At 54.7% G+C, this 12,633-nt stretch overlaps 3 protein-coding genes across 3 annotated transcripts in view; all 3 read left to right on the top strand.

Moving 5' to 3' along the window:
- Window positions 1-12,633, top strand: part of FCF1 (FCF1 rRNA-processing protein) — a 290,016-nt gene that overhangs the window by 48,350 nt on the left and 229,033 nt on the right. The window lies entirely within an intron of this gene.
- NPC2 (NPC intracellular cholesterol transporter 2) overlaps window positions 1-12,633 on the top strand; it is a 215,457-nt gene that overhangs the window by 102,986 nt on the left and 99,838 nt on the right. The window lies entirely within an intron of this gene.
- Window positions 1,042-12,549, top strand: LOC104633728 (acetyl-coenzyme A synthetase 2-like, mitochondrial). Its single transcript, XM_010300027.2, has 14 exons — window positions 1,042-1,786; window positions 3,096-3,192; window positions 4,390-4,589; window positions 5,006-5,181; window positions 6,046-6,198; window positions 8,165-8,312; window positions 8,742-8,879; window positions 9,082-9,174; window positions 9,575-9,687; window positions 10,165-10,291; window positions 10,972-11,099; window positions 11,655-11,718; window positions 12,059-12,180; window positions 12,270-12,549. The coding sequence occupies exons 1-14, from the start codon at window positions 1,189-1,191 to the stop codon at window positions 12,444-12,446; spliced, it is 2,334 nt and encodes a 777-aa protein (XP_010298329.2). The 5' UTR covers window positions 1,042-1,188; the 3' UTR covers window positions 12,447-12,549.

Here is a 12,633-nt window from a genome sequence, read left to right as displayed (position 1 = left end):
GCAGACGTGCATAGGAAATGAGAGACTTTGCTTGTGGAATGACGAGGCCACTTGGGCTTGATTTTGTGAAGGGGCTGTAAGCCCTGGAGGGACAGAGCCCTTGTAGGTCCTCACCTAGCTCTGGGGGCAGCTCTGATACAAATCAGGTGTGAGGTCTGGGATGAGTGCACCTGCTGTCAAACAGTGCCTGTCTCCCATACCGGTGTCCAGCCTGTTCACCAAACGTATCAGCCCTGCAGACCATGAGTGGCATAGCACTATGAAGAGCAAAGAGAAGAGCAAAGAGAACTAACCTTCTCATCTCTACTGTTGATCCCATCGGTGTCCCTGGCTGAGAGCAGCCCTTCTTGCAGGGAAAGCCTTTTTCTGCTCTTCTCTTGTACCCCCTAGGAAGGGAGGGGAACCTGGTCAGTGAACTTAAGGAAACCTCCAAGCTCTGCCTTAAAACCCACTACCTATATATGGCCTGAAGGAAAGGATGGCAGAAAAAAAGCTGTTTGGAGGCAGGGAGGCAGCTTAGCTCTGCTTCTGGGGGTAGTGGGAGGTCTTGGTGTGAGGAGATGGGCTGCAGTGTTTCATGCCAAACCACCACCCCCTGCTCCACCATGGCCTTGTTGAGTGCTCCTAGTCCCTGGGTCTGCGGTACAGACCGGTCTGAAGTGTTTGGGAGGAGGCAGAGACGCCAGCCCAGCTTGCTGGAGCAGACAGCTCTGATGATAGCTGCCCAGAAGTGAGGTGAGATGGGATATGATGCGATATCTCCCTCCTGCAGTAGGTGACCACAAGAGAAAAACCTTCCCTGGGTCACCAGAGGCAGCACAACCTAGTCCTCTGCCTTAAAGAATGGGCCTTAATTCTGGGAAGGGGGTGGTCCTGTCACCCAAGGCTAGCATGAAGAGGACCCTAACTTTTACAGGTGAGCCGCCCCACGCTGCCCTTATGGCAGGCAGAGGACCAGGGGCTGCAGTGGGGGGGCTGTGGGGAGCAAGGGGATGGGGATGAATAGAGGGAGATGGGAGGGAGGCAAGTGGGGATGAAGCAGAGGGGTTCAGGGACACAGCACAGCCCCAGGAGAGCAGAGGCAGGGCTGGTAAGAGCCTGGCCAGGACACCTTGGCCCCTGTGGGGAGCCCAGGCACCAGCTGAACCTGGCTGCTATTCAAGAGCTACAGTCACAACTCAGATTAGCATGAAGGTTATTTTCAGTCAAATATTTCTACAGTCCACCTCTTTCCCCTCCCTTAAAGGGATTGAATTTCTTTTTCCATGTAGTGCTCTGGAAAAGAGGAGGAGAGGAACGAGGGAGGGGGGAAGGGACGCCCAGGCTCTCTATGCGGGAGAGCTGCTTTGTATCCAGTCAGCCCAGGGCGACGTAGCCCCAGCTCCCACAGGGACCAGTCTTCCCCGGGCCCCTGAGCAGCCCCGAGGGCTCCAGGCACACATCTCCTGGGTGAGAGGCAGGCACCCTGCGATGACGGCCAGGCTGCTGGCCAGGGTTTGCTGCCCAAAAGCTCTTCCTCAGGCTCCCAGATGCCCCCCTGAGTTGGTTGCTGCCCGAGCCTGGAGCCATGGACCCCTCACTGCCTACATGCCTGAAGCCGTCGCCTTCCCCGGACCCAAGGACCACCAGGGCTTGTACAAGGTGTCAGTGGAGCAGGGGGACACCTTCTGGGGAGCACTAGGGAGGAGCCGGCTCACCTGGATCACCCCCTTCCACTCTGTCCAGGACTGCGACCTGCGCCAGGGCAGGGTCTCCTGGTTCCTGGGTGGGCAGCTGAACGTGGCAGGTAAGCGGGGAGACAGACATGGGAGTCTACCAAGTGCCTGCGGGTGCCTCTCTGTGAAGGGCTTTGGTCTTGGGAGCAGATCAGAGGACCACAGAATTAAAGGGGTGGAGCAAGGGGGATCCCCAAAAGGTCCGGTTGGTCCTGCAGTGGCTGTAGTGTAATGATGTGGCTGGTCCTAAGAGAGCCACCGGGTCTCACTGGAGGGGCTGCAGCTGGATCAGGGTGTGCTGGGAGCTGGGCTGCTCTCCCTCAGCCTCCATGTGCATTCGGCACTAAATTATTGCACTAAATTATCCCTGCCCAAAGGCAGTATATATCTGAAGAAAGCAAAATACAGGAGCAATGAGTGGTACTGGAAGTCCCCTCTGTGGGAAGCTCTTCTTCTGTGGGCTGCGGCTACTGTGTTAGGGGGGCTACCAGGGGAAGACATAGGGGCTGGTGACACTGTGTCCTGCTTGCAGCACCGTTGGTCCCAGTGTTCAAATTACAAGACAGACCTCTCAGAAATCAGGTCTTAAGTAGTCCATTTGGGCAGGAGATCATGAGTTACTTGCCTTTGGGATCTGAGATCTTACTCTTCCTCCTGTTGTGTTTGTTTCTTTTTCTCCTGGAAAACTACAAATGGTCAGGAGAAAAACGCATTTTGGTATGCAAACTGGGGCTGCTGCATCATCCCCTGACCTCAGTAGCAGGTTTAAGGAAAACACAGAGCAGAACAAGGTTTCTGAGGAAACTGCAGCTGCCAGCAACGTGGGAAACTTTTCTCAGAAGAATTACAGCCAAAGCCTCAGGCTACTATGTCCCTGGAAAGCCAGGGGCTGTGCATTCCTGGCCCTGGCTCTCTTCCATCTTGGACAAATGCACCCTGCAGCCTTCCTGCACAGACCTTCCCTTCATCCTACATTTGTTATTTAGGAGCACCACCACTAAAGAACTGCCTCGGTACACCCCAGAGGCAGCTGCAGGGTGGTGCTGGTTGGACTGCTGGCTGAGTTAATGTTTGCCAGGCTCACAGAGGGCATTGGGGATGTGACCTCCAAAGGGACTTCAGGCAGTTTCTGCTCTGGACTGCATTAGATTGCAATTAAGGGGGAAGCTGGTAGTGGGGATTAGTAGATATTGGAGTTGTAACGGGCTTGAGAGGGTGCTTGTGGTCTGCCAGCTGGTATCCACAGAGGTTGTTCCAGCACAAGGCTCATGCTGAGACACACCCACAGCCTGACCCTGATCTGAAAGCCAGTGCTGGCTTTCTGCGAGTAAAGAGGTACTGAGAGTTGCTCTGGCAATGAGACTGGGTCATCTTTTCCAGTGAATTGTCTGGACCGACATGTCCATGTAGCCCCAGACAAAGTGGCCTTAATCTGGGAGAAGGATGAACCAGGAGAGGAGGTGTGGGTCACGTACAGGTCAGTATTTACCTCTGAGCATATGCGAGAGACATATTACAGCGTGCATGAACTCTGCACAGGGCTGATCTGCTGATGTGCATCATGTGAGGGGATGCAGCATCCCTTTGGACAGATAGTTGAACAGTGTGGTGGCTGTTGGCTTGCCTGTACTGATCTGAGACTTCAGCCTACCTCCTGATTAACCCTCTGGCTCCAAGGGGTCCCTACCCAGATGAGGAGGCAGATGCAAGCTCCTCGTGACAGTGCTGCAATGTTTGTAGGTAAGATCCCATGGGAAAGTCACACGTGTGCCTTCCCAGCAGGATTCCTGGTGTCTAACTTGCAGGTAAATGCTCTGCAAGAGAGATCGGATTCACAGCTGCATGTGAAGTGGGCTTGGGAAGTCCTGTGTTCATCCACGTCAGGAGTGCTGAGGGTTTTGCTCTCTGGGGGGCACTGCCTGTCCAGCCCTGCTTGGTTGGTCTGGGGACCCTCGCCTTACAGCCCAATTTGCCTGCTATCTGAGTCTCTGCTGCAGAATCCATTTAAATCCCTCTGCACAAAGAACAAAGCCCTCTGTCCTGTCTGGTTCCTGACCTCATGTGACAAACACGACCATCCTCCCCCTGCCAATCTTACTGCAGAGAGAGCCCTTCCATGAAATGAGTCACTGGCAGCCAAGCCGTGTTTCTGGGAGGGATGCTTCTCAGGAGAGGCCTCATTTTGCTCATCACTTTCCTACAGCTATTGTTCTCGCTGGTGGGCACAAGCTCTGAAGGACTTGACCTTCCCAGCTTTAGCAAAGCATGAAGCCCTGTTTTCATGGGGGAAGATACCTAACTTCTCATGCATAGCCTCCAGCATTCCAGAGTACAGTCTGTTGCTCATGAGAAATGTGCAGGTTGTCATTGGAAAATCAGCTGAGGTGGTGTGGGCTTGCTGAGCCACAGGAATTGCTAGTGGCCATTGCTGGCCCTATGGCTTGTTCCTCATGCTGGCTGGTGAGTGTCAGGCTCTGTACAGAGGCCATTCTGATTTATTTCTTTTCCATAAATACTGGCCCATGTTAGTGATTGTCTCCCCCTTTCCTTCCCACTGACATTTTACAGCTCTCCCATGGACTTCCAGCATGGGGGGGGGAGGCCCCCCCATCTCTACGCACATGGATAAGATCTGCAAGAAAGTCTCTAACTGTGCCACTGCTTCTTTGGGCAGGGAACTGCTGGAGCTGACGTGCCGCCTGGGAAACACCTTGAAACGGCAAGGGGTGAAACGAGGTGACAGGGTGACAATCTACATGCCCCCGTGCCCACTGGCAGTGGCCAGCATGCTGGCCTGTGCCCGCATCGGGGCTGTGCACGCTGTGGTGTTCGCCGGGTTCAGCGCAGAGTCCCTAGCAGACAGGATCCGGGATGGTAAGAGCCAGTGGGTAACAGGGACAGGACCTTCCCTTTGGGAACAGTGCTGAGCTTGTTGGTTCAGCAGCTGCGGGGCTCAGGGCAAAGCTTTTCTGAGTCAGGCTCCCTGGGCTAACTGGGGGTGTCCTTGTCATGATATATGGCCATGAAGCAGGGATTAGCATCCCAGGAAATGGCACGGCCTAACTATCTTTCAGCCCATGGGATGGACTGGTTCTCTCCTTCATCTGACGGACTGAAGGGCTGGGATACAACGTCTTCTCTGAGGAGATGCAACACAGGCAGGAATGAAAGGGGAAACAAAGACGCGAAGGGAGACAGAAGGAGAGGTGCAGGGTCATGGTAGAGCCAGACTGCTGTGTGACCGATGGAGAGGAACAGAGCTGCTTATGTGGCTCTTTTGCCTTCTGCAGCCCAGTCGGAGACAGTGATCACAGTGAACCAGGGGCTGAGAGGTGGCAAGGTTATTGAGCTGAAGAAGACAGTGGAACAGGCTGTGAAACAGTGCCCAGGAGTGAAACGGGTTCTGGTTTCCATGAGGACTGACAGCAAGGTCCCTATGACAGCCCTGGATGTGCCGCTGGAGGAGGTGAGAGCCTGCCTGGTGCTACTGCTGCTTCCCTTGGGCAATGTGTCCACTCTGGGAGCGGGGACAGGGGGTGGAGAGAGGGTCCCAGCTGGCCATGACAGTTTTGGTGGCATTGACGTGATGTGGGGACATTGTCCTGCAGCAGCAGTGGCAGCTGGAGCTGCACACAAGTTTAGGGGAGCCCCAGGAGCCATCAGAGGGTTAACTGGTGGCTCTTCCCACAGCACCAGCCCTGTGCTGTCAGGGGCAGGCAGTGCAAACCAGGGCTCATAGCAGGATGGACCAGGGGCTAGAAACACCCCAGACACGGGCTGACATGCTGTGACTGCAGCCTCGGACTGCCACTGCACTGTCACACACCGCTCTGGACCTGGGACCCTCTGTGAGCACTGCTGGCAGCTGGCGTCCGAGGAAGCAGGCAGTGAATTTGCTCACATGCCCGTTATTTGTGGCACGCAGCCAGGCAGCATGGAGCACAGTTTCTAAGAGGTGAGGCCCTGCAGTGCATCTCTGTTAGCTCCCTGCAGCTGCACAGACGTCTCCTCACCTCTGCTCATCCCATCTGCAAGCAATTAGTGCTAGAGTGGCTTCCTGGAAGACGTCCGTGCTGGTCAGAGCAGTGGCAGTGTAAAAATAGCTGCCTCTTACTCAGCAGGTCTGCTCTGGCTGAGGAGAGCACTTACCAGCTCAGCAAGCAGAGGAGACGTCAGGCTGGCGAGCAAGCGGAGTGGAGGTGGCGGGGGGGAGCAGGGTGGCAGAGGTGCTCGGAGGGAGGCTCAGGGAAGAGGCACACAAGTGGGCATAGGGACAACACAGGGAACCCTGTGAAACCCCAAGAGAGAACTGCTGTGCTCTCTCCTGCAGGAGATGATGAAGGAGGATGTGTGCTGTGAGCCTGCTGCCATGGACAGTGAAGACATGTTGTTCCTTCTCTACACATCGGGCAGTACTGGCAAACCCAAGGGTCTGGTTCATTCCCAAGCTGGTTACTTGCTGTTTGCTGCTCTCACGCACAAGGTAATGGATCCCAGTCACAGAGCTCTCATGAGCCAGCAGTTTGTAGGCAGTGCAGGGAATATATGTGCTGCCTTGTTGCACCATGAGCTCCTTTTTATCCAAGCAAAGTCTCTGGGAAGCCCTCCTAGGGCATCAGTTCAGTAGAGCACATCTGCCTACAGATAGCAGGGAAGAATAATGCACACCCTGGAGCAGGGCCTCCCAAACACATACTCCTATGAGCTACCTTCTTGGCTTTCTTCTTTCTTTAGCTGCCCTATCCTAGACTGAATCATTGGGTGGGATGCTCAGCCTTGCAAGGGTAATTTTATATTACTGGGTGAAGAGAAAGAAGCCAATTTGCACCCAAAAGCTCTGGCTTGCTTTCTCTAAGTGTAACTACCCCAACTCAGGTGGGAGATTGAAGGCAGTGCTTCTGGGAGGGGCACATTAGAGGATATCTGTAAAAGTTGGTGAGTGCCCTCAAGACAAAGGGTCCATACCTGAAGATTGTGGGTCACCTTTGGGAAGAGGAAAGATATTATATGGAGTCCTCTGGAAGAGGGAGTTCCTTTCTGAACAGTCTCTTAGCTTTGGGTCTGGCTCTCCCTGTGCATCACTGAAGGTACAGCAGTGCCTCAGACCATGCACCCTATGAGACAGCAAGCTCAGGGCTGGCTGGGTCTTCTCTGTCAGCCGTGACTGCTGGAGGCCAGACCTCCTGGGGTGTGTGCAGGCGGTGTGTGGAAGCCCTTGGTTCTCCTGTGAGCTAAGCTGCCTGTACAGCTTTGCCCAGCATGATACGTGACCATCCCGAGACCATCAGAGCTGGTTTGCGACAGCCAGGGCTGCCATCCCAGAATGGCAACGCAGGGAGCGAGCAGCATGTGGCCATGCTAGTATGCAGGACCGCTGGGAACCACGACGCATGGCCGGCACACTCTGATCTCGCAGTGGCATGGGGCAGACTGCTGCTGCCATAATTCAATGCTTGGTTAAACAGAGACAGAATGGGCAGGAGAAGTTTCCATTACAAGCACCCTGGAGCACTTGATGGCCCGGAGTCCCTACCTGGCGGCCTGCAGACAGCAAGCTGCAGGAGACAAGAAGGTCCGAAACAGCAGATACCAGAGCAGAAGGCAAGAAGTGATGGGCTAGCAGGAGACCAGCCTGGGGAGCTTTCCTGGCACTGAGTAAAGAAAATAGACTACTTGTGGAAGATGGACGTGTTGCTGCCAGTCTGATGGTACTCAGTGCTGCTCTTCACAGGGCAGGCATCATTCCCTCATACTCCTTGCAGCCAAGGGTCTCCTGAGGAATAAACAGGGCAGCAGGAAGAAGAGCTTGTTCTGCTTTCACAGAGGGCACAGGCCTGCGTTCATCCAGGTGAGGCAGAGAGGCGCCAATTCCTGTGGGCAAGCTGGGGCGGCTCTGGGCCAGGCCATCTCACGGTCCTTCTGCTTGCTGCCTCAGTGCTCCTACGCTGGGGTCCGCACTGAGCTCAGGGCTTTTCCAAATGCTTACCGTGCGTTTGGAGCCCAGCAGTGCCCTCCACGTTGCCCTTGCCTACAACTCCTCTCCTTCCGTGTGGTCACGTAGGTACAGAGGGACCATCCTCACCCTGAAGTTCTCCTGTTTACATTCTACAGGATACTTGGATCAGCCTTGTCTGGACACCAGCAGAAGGAAGGAAAGGCTGTAGCTGTCTCCTTTGGAAAAGAGCAAATTTGGCTGTGTTTTTGGTGTTTTTTTAAAGTGTCTCTCTCCTCCTGCACCTTCATAAAGCACCTGACATTTTATTTTCTATTTTTCTGATAATGTTTTAAAAAATTCTCCGCAGGAAGTAGGTGTCCCTCCAGGGGTGGTGGGAATACAGAAGGATGCAATAATGTTAGGGCTGAGAGAGGGTACCCTGCTCCCGGTAGTCCCCCTTGCCAGGACGGCAGGCTCAAGCTGTACCCCTCACTGCCTCAACTCTCTTGCACAGTACGTGTTCGGCTACCAGGACAGGGACATCTTTGGCTGCGTGGCAGACATCGGCTGGATCACAGGGCACACCTATGTGGTCTACGGCCCCCTCTGCAACGGTGGCACCACAGTTCTTTTTGAGAGCACTCCCACCCATCCTAACCCTGGTGAGTGAGAAGGTATCTCAGGGAAGCTGGGGCATGCCCCAGCCACCCTGCGAGACCCTCAGCAGGCAGAGAGCTGGCAGCTTGGTGCGCAGACACAGCCAGCAATGGTTCTGCTGCTGCAGGAGCAGACCGTGGGCTGTACGGGGAAGAATCTTTTCTTCTAGTTAGGAAGCCACTGCTGTTTCTCCAGAGGTAAAGCTGTTTCTCAATGTCCCTCCCTGCAGCAGGGAGAGTAGCAGAGCTAGGTGATGTGGAAGAAAAGGAGCCACTGCTGCTCCTGGACTGCTTTAGTCCTTCCCAGCGTGGGATTAGCCTGGCTGAAGGTCCAGGCACTCCTAGAGAGCCCTTGCTCTCACCTCCTCTCCCTCTATCTTGGTCTCAGGCTGGGAGGACCTGTGTGGATGGTTACTGGCCCTATTTCCATTCCAGGCCGCTACTGGGAAACAGTGGAGAGGTTAAAAATTAACCAGTTCTATGGGGCGCCCACTGCCATCCGTCTGCTCCTGAGATACGGCGATGAATGGGTGAAGAAGTATGACCGCTCTTCTCTCAAAGTGCTTGGCTCAGGTAACTGCGGGTGGCGTAGGCTGGAGTAGCAAATCCTTGGGCATCAGATCGTGCCTCTTCCCACAAATGCGAAGAGCAGCAGCAGACGAGAGCAGAAAGTTGGGAGACCGCGCTATTTGGGAGCGGCTCTGCGAGTAGGCCCTGGGAAGCTGTGTCTTTGATCTGATCTTTCAGCTCTGTCCCCTTGTCTTTCCCCTTGCAGTGGGGGAACCCATCAACAAGGAGGCGTGGGAGTGGTACTTCCGTGTGGTCGGTGAGACACGGTGCCCAGTAGTGGATACGTGGTGGCAAACTGGTAAGATATGTACAACCCCTTGTTCCAGCTTCTGCTTTCCCAGGCTCTAAGACTGACCTGCTGCTTTGCTGGCCAAGTGGGAACGGTTGTTACCGACACTCTTGTGAGCAATGTTGTAAGGGGCCACAAGCACCAAAACATGAAAAGAGAGAAATGGCCTTTAAAGCTAACCCAGAGAAACGCAAGGGAGTTGATAGTAGGGAGCAGATCTCTGCTGAACTAAATGAGCAGGATCATCCTTCTGCAAAGAACCTTCCCCAGTGCTCTGGCAAACCCAGCCCCAGCCTGTCGTCTAGCAGGGCGGAGCGAGGACCAGGGCAAAGGCTGTTGGCCAAGCAGTGCTACCTGGCTTTCCTCTTGTCCCTGACTTTGATGAGCATCACAGTTTCTTTTGCTTCAGAAACAGGTGGCATCTGTATCTCACCCCGTCCTTCTAATCCTGGAGCTGAAATCCTTCCAGGCATGGCTATGAGACCCTTTTTTGGGATCACCCCCTCCCTCCTGGACAACAAGGTACACTTATAACCTGCAGCCCAGGTACTGGATCAGCCTGCTTTCCCCCAGGCACTTGCAGCATGTGTTTGCTGATGGGAGTAGAGATCTGTAAATGCGTCTTTCCTGCTCGCCTCTGCTAGATGGCGACCTTCTTTACTGGAAAGGAACTAACAGCAAAGCTATTCTTCCAATTAGCGCAGAAGTTGAGCTGACAAGACAGGCTGTGCTTGGGCTCCCTAGCATACGTCTTTCCAAGGTGAGGTAGCTGGGCAGGGACAGCCAGCCTCCCTGGACGGGCCCTGCATCCCACCATGGTGGGCAGCTGGTTGCAGACATCTGCTGGGAGAGACTGAGCCTGTCCCGTTGGAGTCAGGGGCACAGGACTCTCCTCACTGCCTTCCCTGGTATTTCCATCACAGGGTTGTCAAACAGGCAATGACTAAACATCCCAAGTACCCTCACAGCCATGGCTACTAAAAGGTAACTATTTTACAGGGAAACGTCCTTCTGGAAAACAACATCTCTGGAGCCCTTTGCATCTCACAAGCCTGGCCAGGTATGGCACGAACCATTTACAATGACCACAAGAGATTTCTGGAAACCTATCTGACTCCTTATCCAGGTAAGGAAAACGCATGGTAGATCACTACAGAAGTGTTTGGTTGGGTCTACCTGCTGGTTTTCTGCATGGGGCCAGGACTCAGGAGAGCTGGTACTGCTGCTTTGTTCTTCTACAGACCCTCCACAGTGTTGAGGCCCTTCATCTCCCCATGCCAGATACCTCAGCACTGCCCTGGGAATGGATGTCTCCCACCAACCTTCCCAATTAGATCACATGTGGTTTTAGGGCAGTGGAATTGTCCTTCTACCCCCAGTTCCCTCGAGCACAGAGAGGCCTCGTGGTCCATCTCTTGCAAATCCTGTTGGGTTCTGTCACTCATCCAGAGGCACTGAGCAAGCCCAAGAGCATGTGTGTCTTCATGTGAAGCAAAGGGGAGAAGTAGCAGGACCACAGGCACCTGCACTGGAGCAAAGTGCTCCCTGCCTGTGGTGACGAGACAGGCTGGGCCTTAGCCAGCACACTGCAGAACAAGGGAAGGAGCCTGATGATAGAGCAGTTACCAACAGAGGGAGAAGACAAACAAGGAAAGCAGGCACCTTCACCCTGAGCAGTTGAGGAAGGAGCAGAGTACATGAGCCCTGATGCCTACAGAGAGAAGGGGGTGAGGTGAGAGCACAGCTGGTGAGCAGCTCACATGCTCACTGCAACAAGTGACCATGGCATGGTTCTGGCCACTGCAGGGTTTTTCTTCACTGGGGATGGTGTGTATCGTACCAGTGAGGGCTACTACCAGCTGACAGGACGGCTGGATGACGTCATTAACATCAGTGGACACCGGCTGGGCACTGCAGAGGTGGAGGATATTGTGGTAAGAGGTGGGGGTGGGAGGTAAAACCATCCAAGGCGACAGCGAAGGCACACTGCTGGTGCTCAGGAAAGCCTCTTTGAAATACCCAGACAGAAACACACTGCTGCAGAAGCAGGAAGGAACAAGCTGTTCCCACAGGCAGGCTGTGGGTCCAGCACTCCCACCCTCTCCCATTTTGGGTCTCTCCAGCAAGGGAGGGACAAAGCCTGATACGGTTGATGCTGTAAGTGGGTGATTCCAAAGCAGCAGCCAGGCACATTAAGAAGGAGCATCAGTGGGCCAGTAAAGACTCTGTGACCTGGAGGAGCAACCTGGAGGCACAGAACACGGTCTAGAAGGTGCAAGCCTAAAGCAGGCAGGGGCAGGGGGCAAGACCTGCATTTGCAGACAGACCTGCTGAGGCAAGAAGCAAAAAGGGCAGAGGCCATCTGAGGCTCTTCTTTATCTCTCCACCTTACCATGGGCTGCAGCAGCCAAGCTGGGTCAGGGCAGCTCCTAGCTGGCAGCCAGCCTGCCAAAAGCACTGAGCCAAACCTCAGCCCTCTTCTCTTCCAGAATCACCATGCAGCAGTGGCAGAGTCTGCTGTCATCGGCTACCCACATGAGATCAAGGGAGAAGGTAAGATGTTTGCTTTCCTGTCCCTGAAACGCCTCTCCCAGGGCTATTACACTGCAGTGGGAAGTGGCACTGTCACACCAACCCCGGCTGCAACACTGTGCCAATGCCACGCAGCATGTTAGTGAGGATCGGCACAGCCACCACAACCTACACAGGAGACCAGCTGGGCTTTGCGTAAGGCGGCAGCAGCTGCACCACGGCCAAAAGGACTTACAGCTCAGGGTACAGCACAGCCCCTGAGGCTACCAGCAGAGAAGGACCCCTCCTAGCACAAGGTCCAGGCAGGCTCTCAGGAGCATGCTGCGCACGGTGCTTAGTAACCTGGTGGTCCTTCTGCCAGGAGTCTACACGTTTGTTGTGCTGAAGAAGGACAGTGGCTACACGGAGGAGACTCTCGCTGCTGAGCTACGGGAGCTGATCTCAAAGAAGATCGCTAAGTATGCGGCTCCAGAGTATGTTCAGGTAACATGTGGAGGCTAGTCCCACACCACACCCCAGCAGCCTGGCCAAGCCCCTTCCCTCTGCCTCAGCTCTGTTCCTCCCTGACACAGGTCACACACCAGCTGCCCAAGACACGCTCGGGGAAGATTATGCGTCGGGTTCTAAGGAAAATTGTGGAGGACAAGGCCAGTGAGCTTGGGGACCTAACCACCCTGGATGACCACGAAGCCGTGCAGCAGATCATAGAGGGACGCAAGCGCCTGGTGGAGGGGCAGAAGAGCTGCTAGCTTGGCTCTGCCAGCAGCCACCTCCTGTTCCTCCACTGCAGAACCAGGGCCACATCCAGAAATGTCACTAAGCAACTGGTGGCCAGTAAGTGCTCAGAGGCCGTACCTCCACTGCAGCTGCAGAGTGACCACTCTGCAACACAGAGACCCTCAACATCTCTGTCTCCAAACACCTATGGGTGGAAGG

The sequence above is a fragment of the Balearica regulorum genome, chromosome 5 (assembly GCF_011004875.1).
Source record: "Balearica regulorum gibbericeps isolate bBalReg1 chromosome 5, bBalReg1.pri, whole genome shotgun sequence".
Taxonomy (NCBI): Eukaryota; Metazoa; Chordata; class Aves; order Gruiformes; family Gruidae; genus Balearica; species Balearica regulorum.
The sequence above is the reverse complement of the archived record's forward strand: the minus strand, read 5'-3'. Positions and strand labels throughout refer to the sequence as shown.

Bases quoted from the DNA above. Each gene is read 5' to 3' on its own strand.
- LOC104633728 (XM_010300027.2), top strand. From the start codon at position 1,189: ATGAAGGTTATTTTCAGTCAAATATTTCTACAGTCCACCTCTTTCCCC. The intron at 11,100-11,654 runs GTAAGAGGTGGG...CTTCTCTTCCAG, and splicing joins CAGAGGTGGAGGATATTGTG to AATCACCATGCAGCAGTGGC. The intron at 11,719-12,058 runs GTAAGATGTTTG...TCCTTCTGCCAG, and splicing joins ACATGAGATCAAGGGAGAAG to GAGTCTACACGTTTGTTGTG.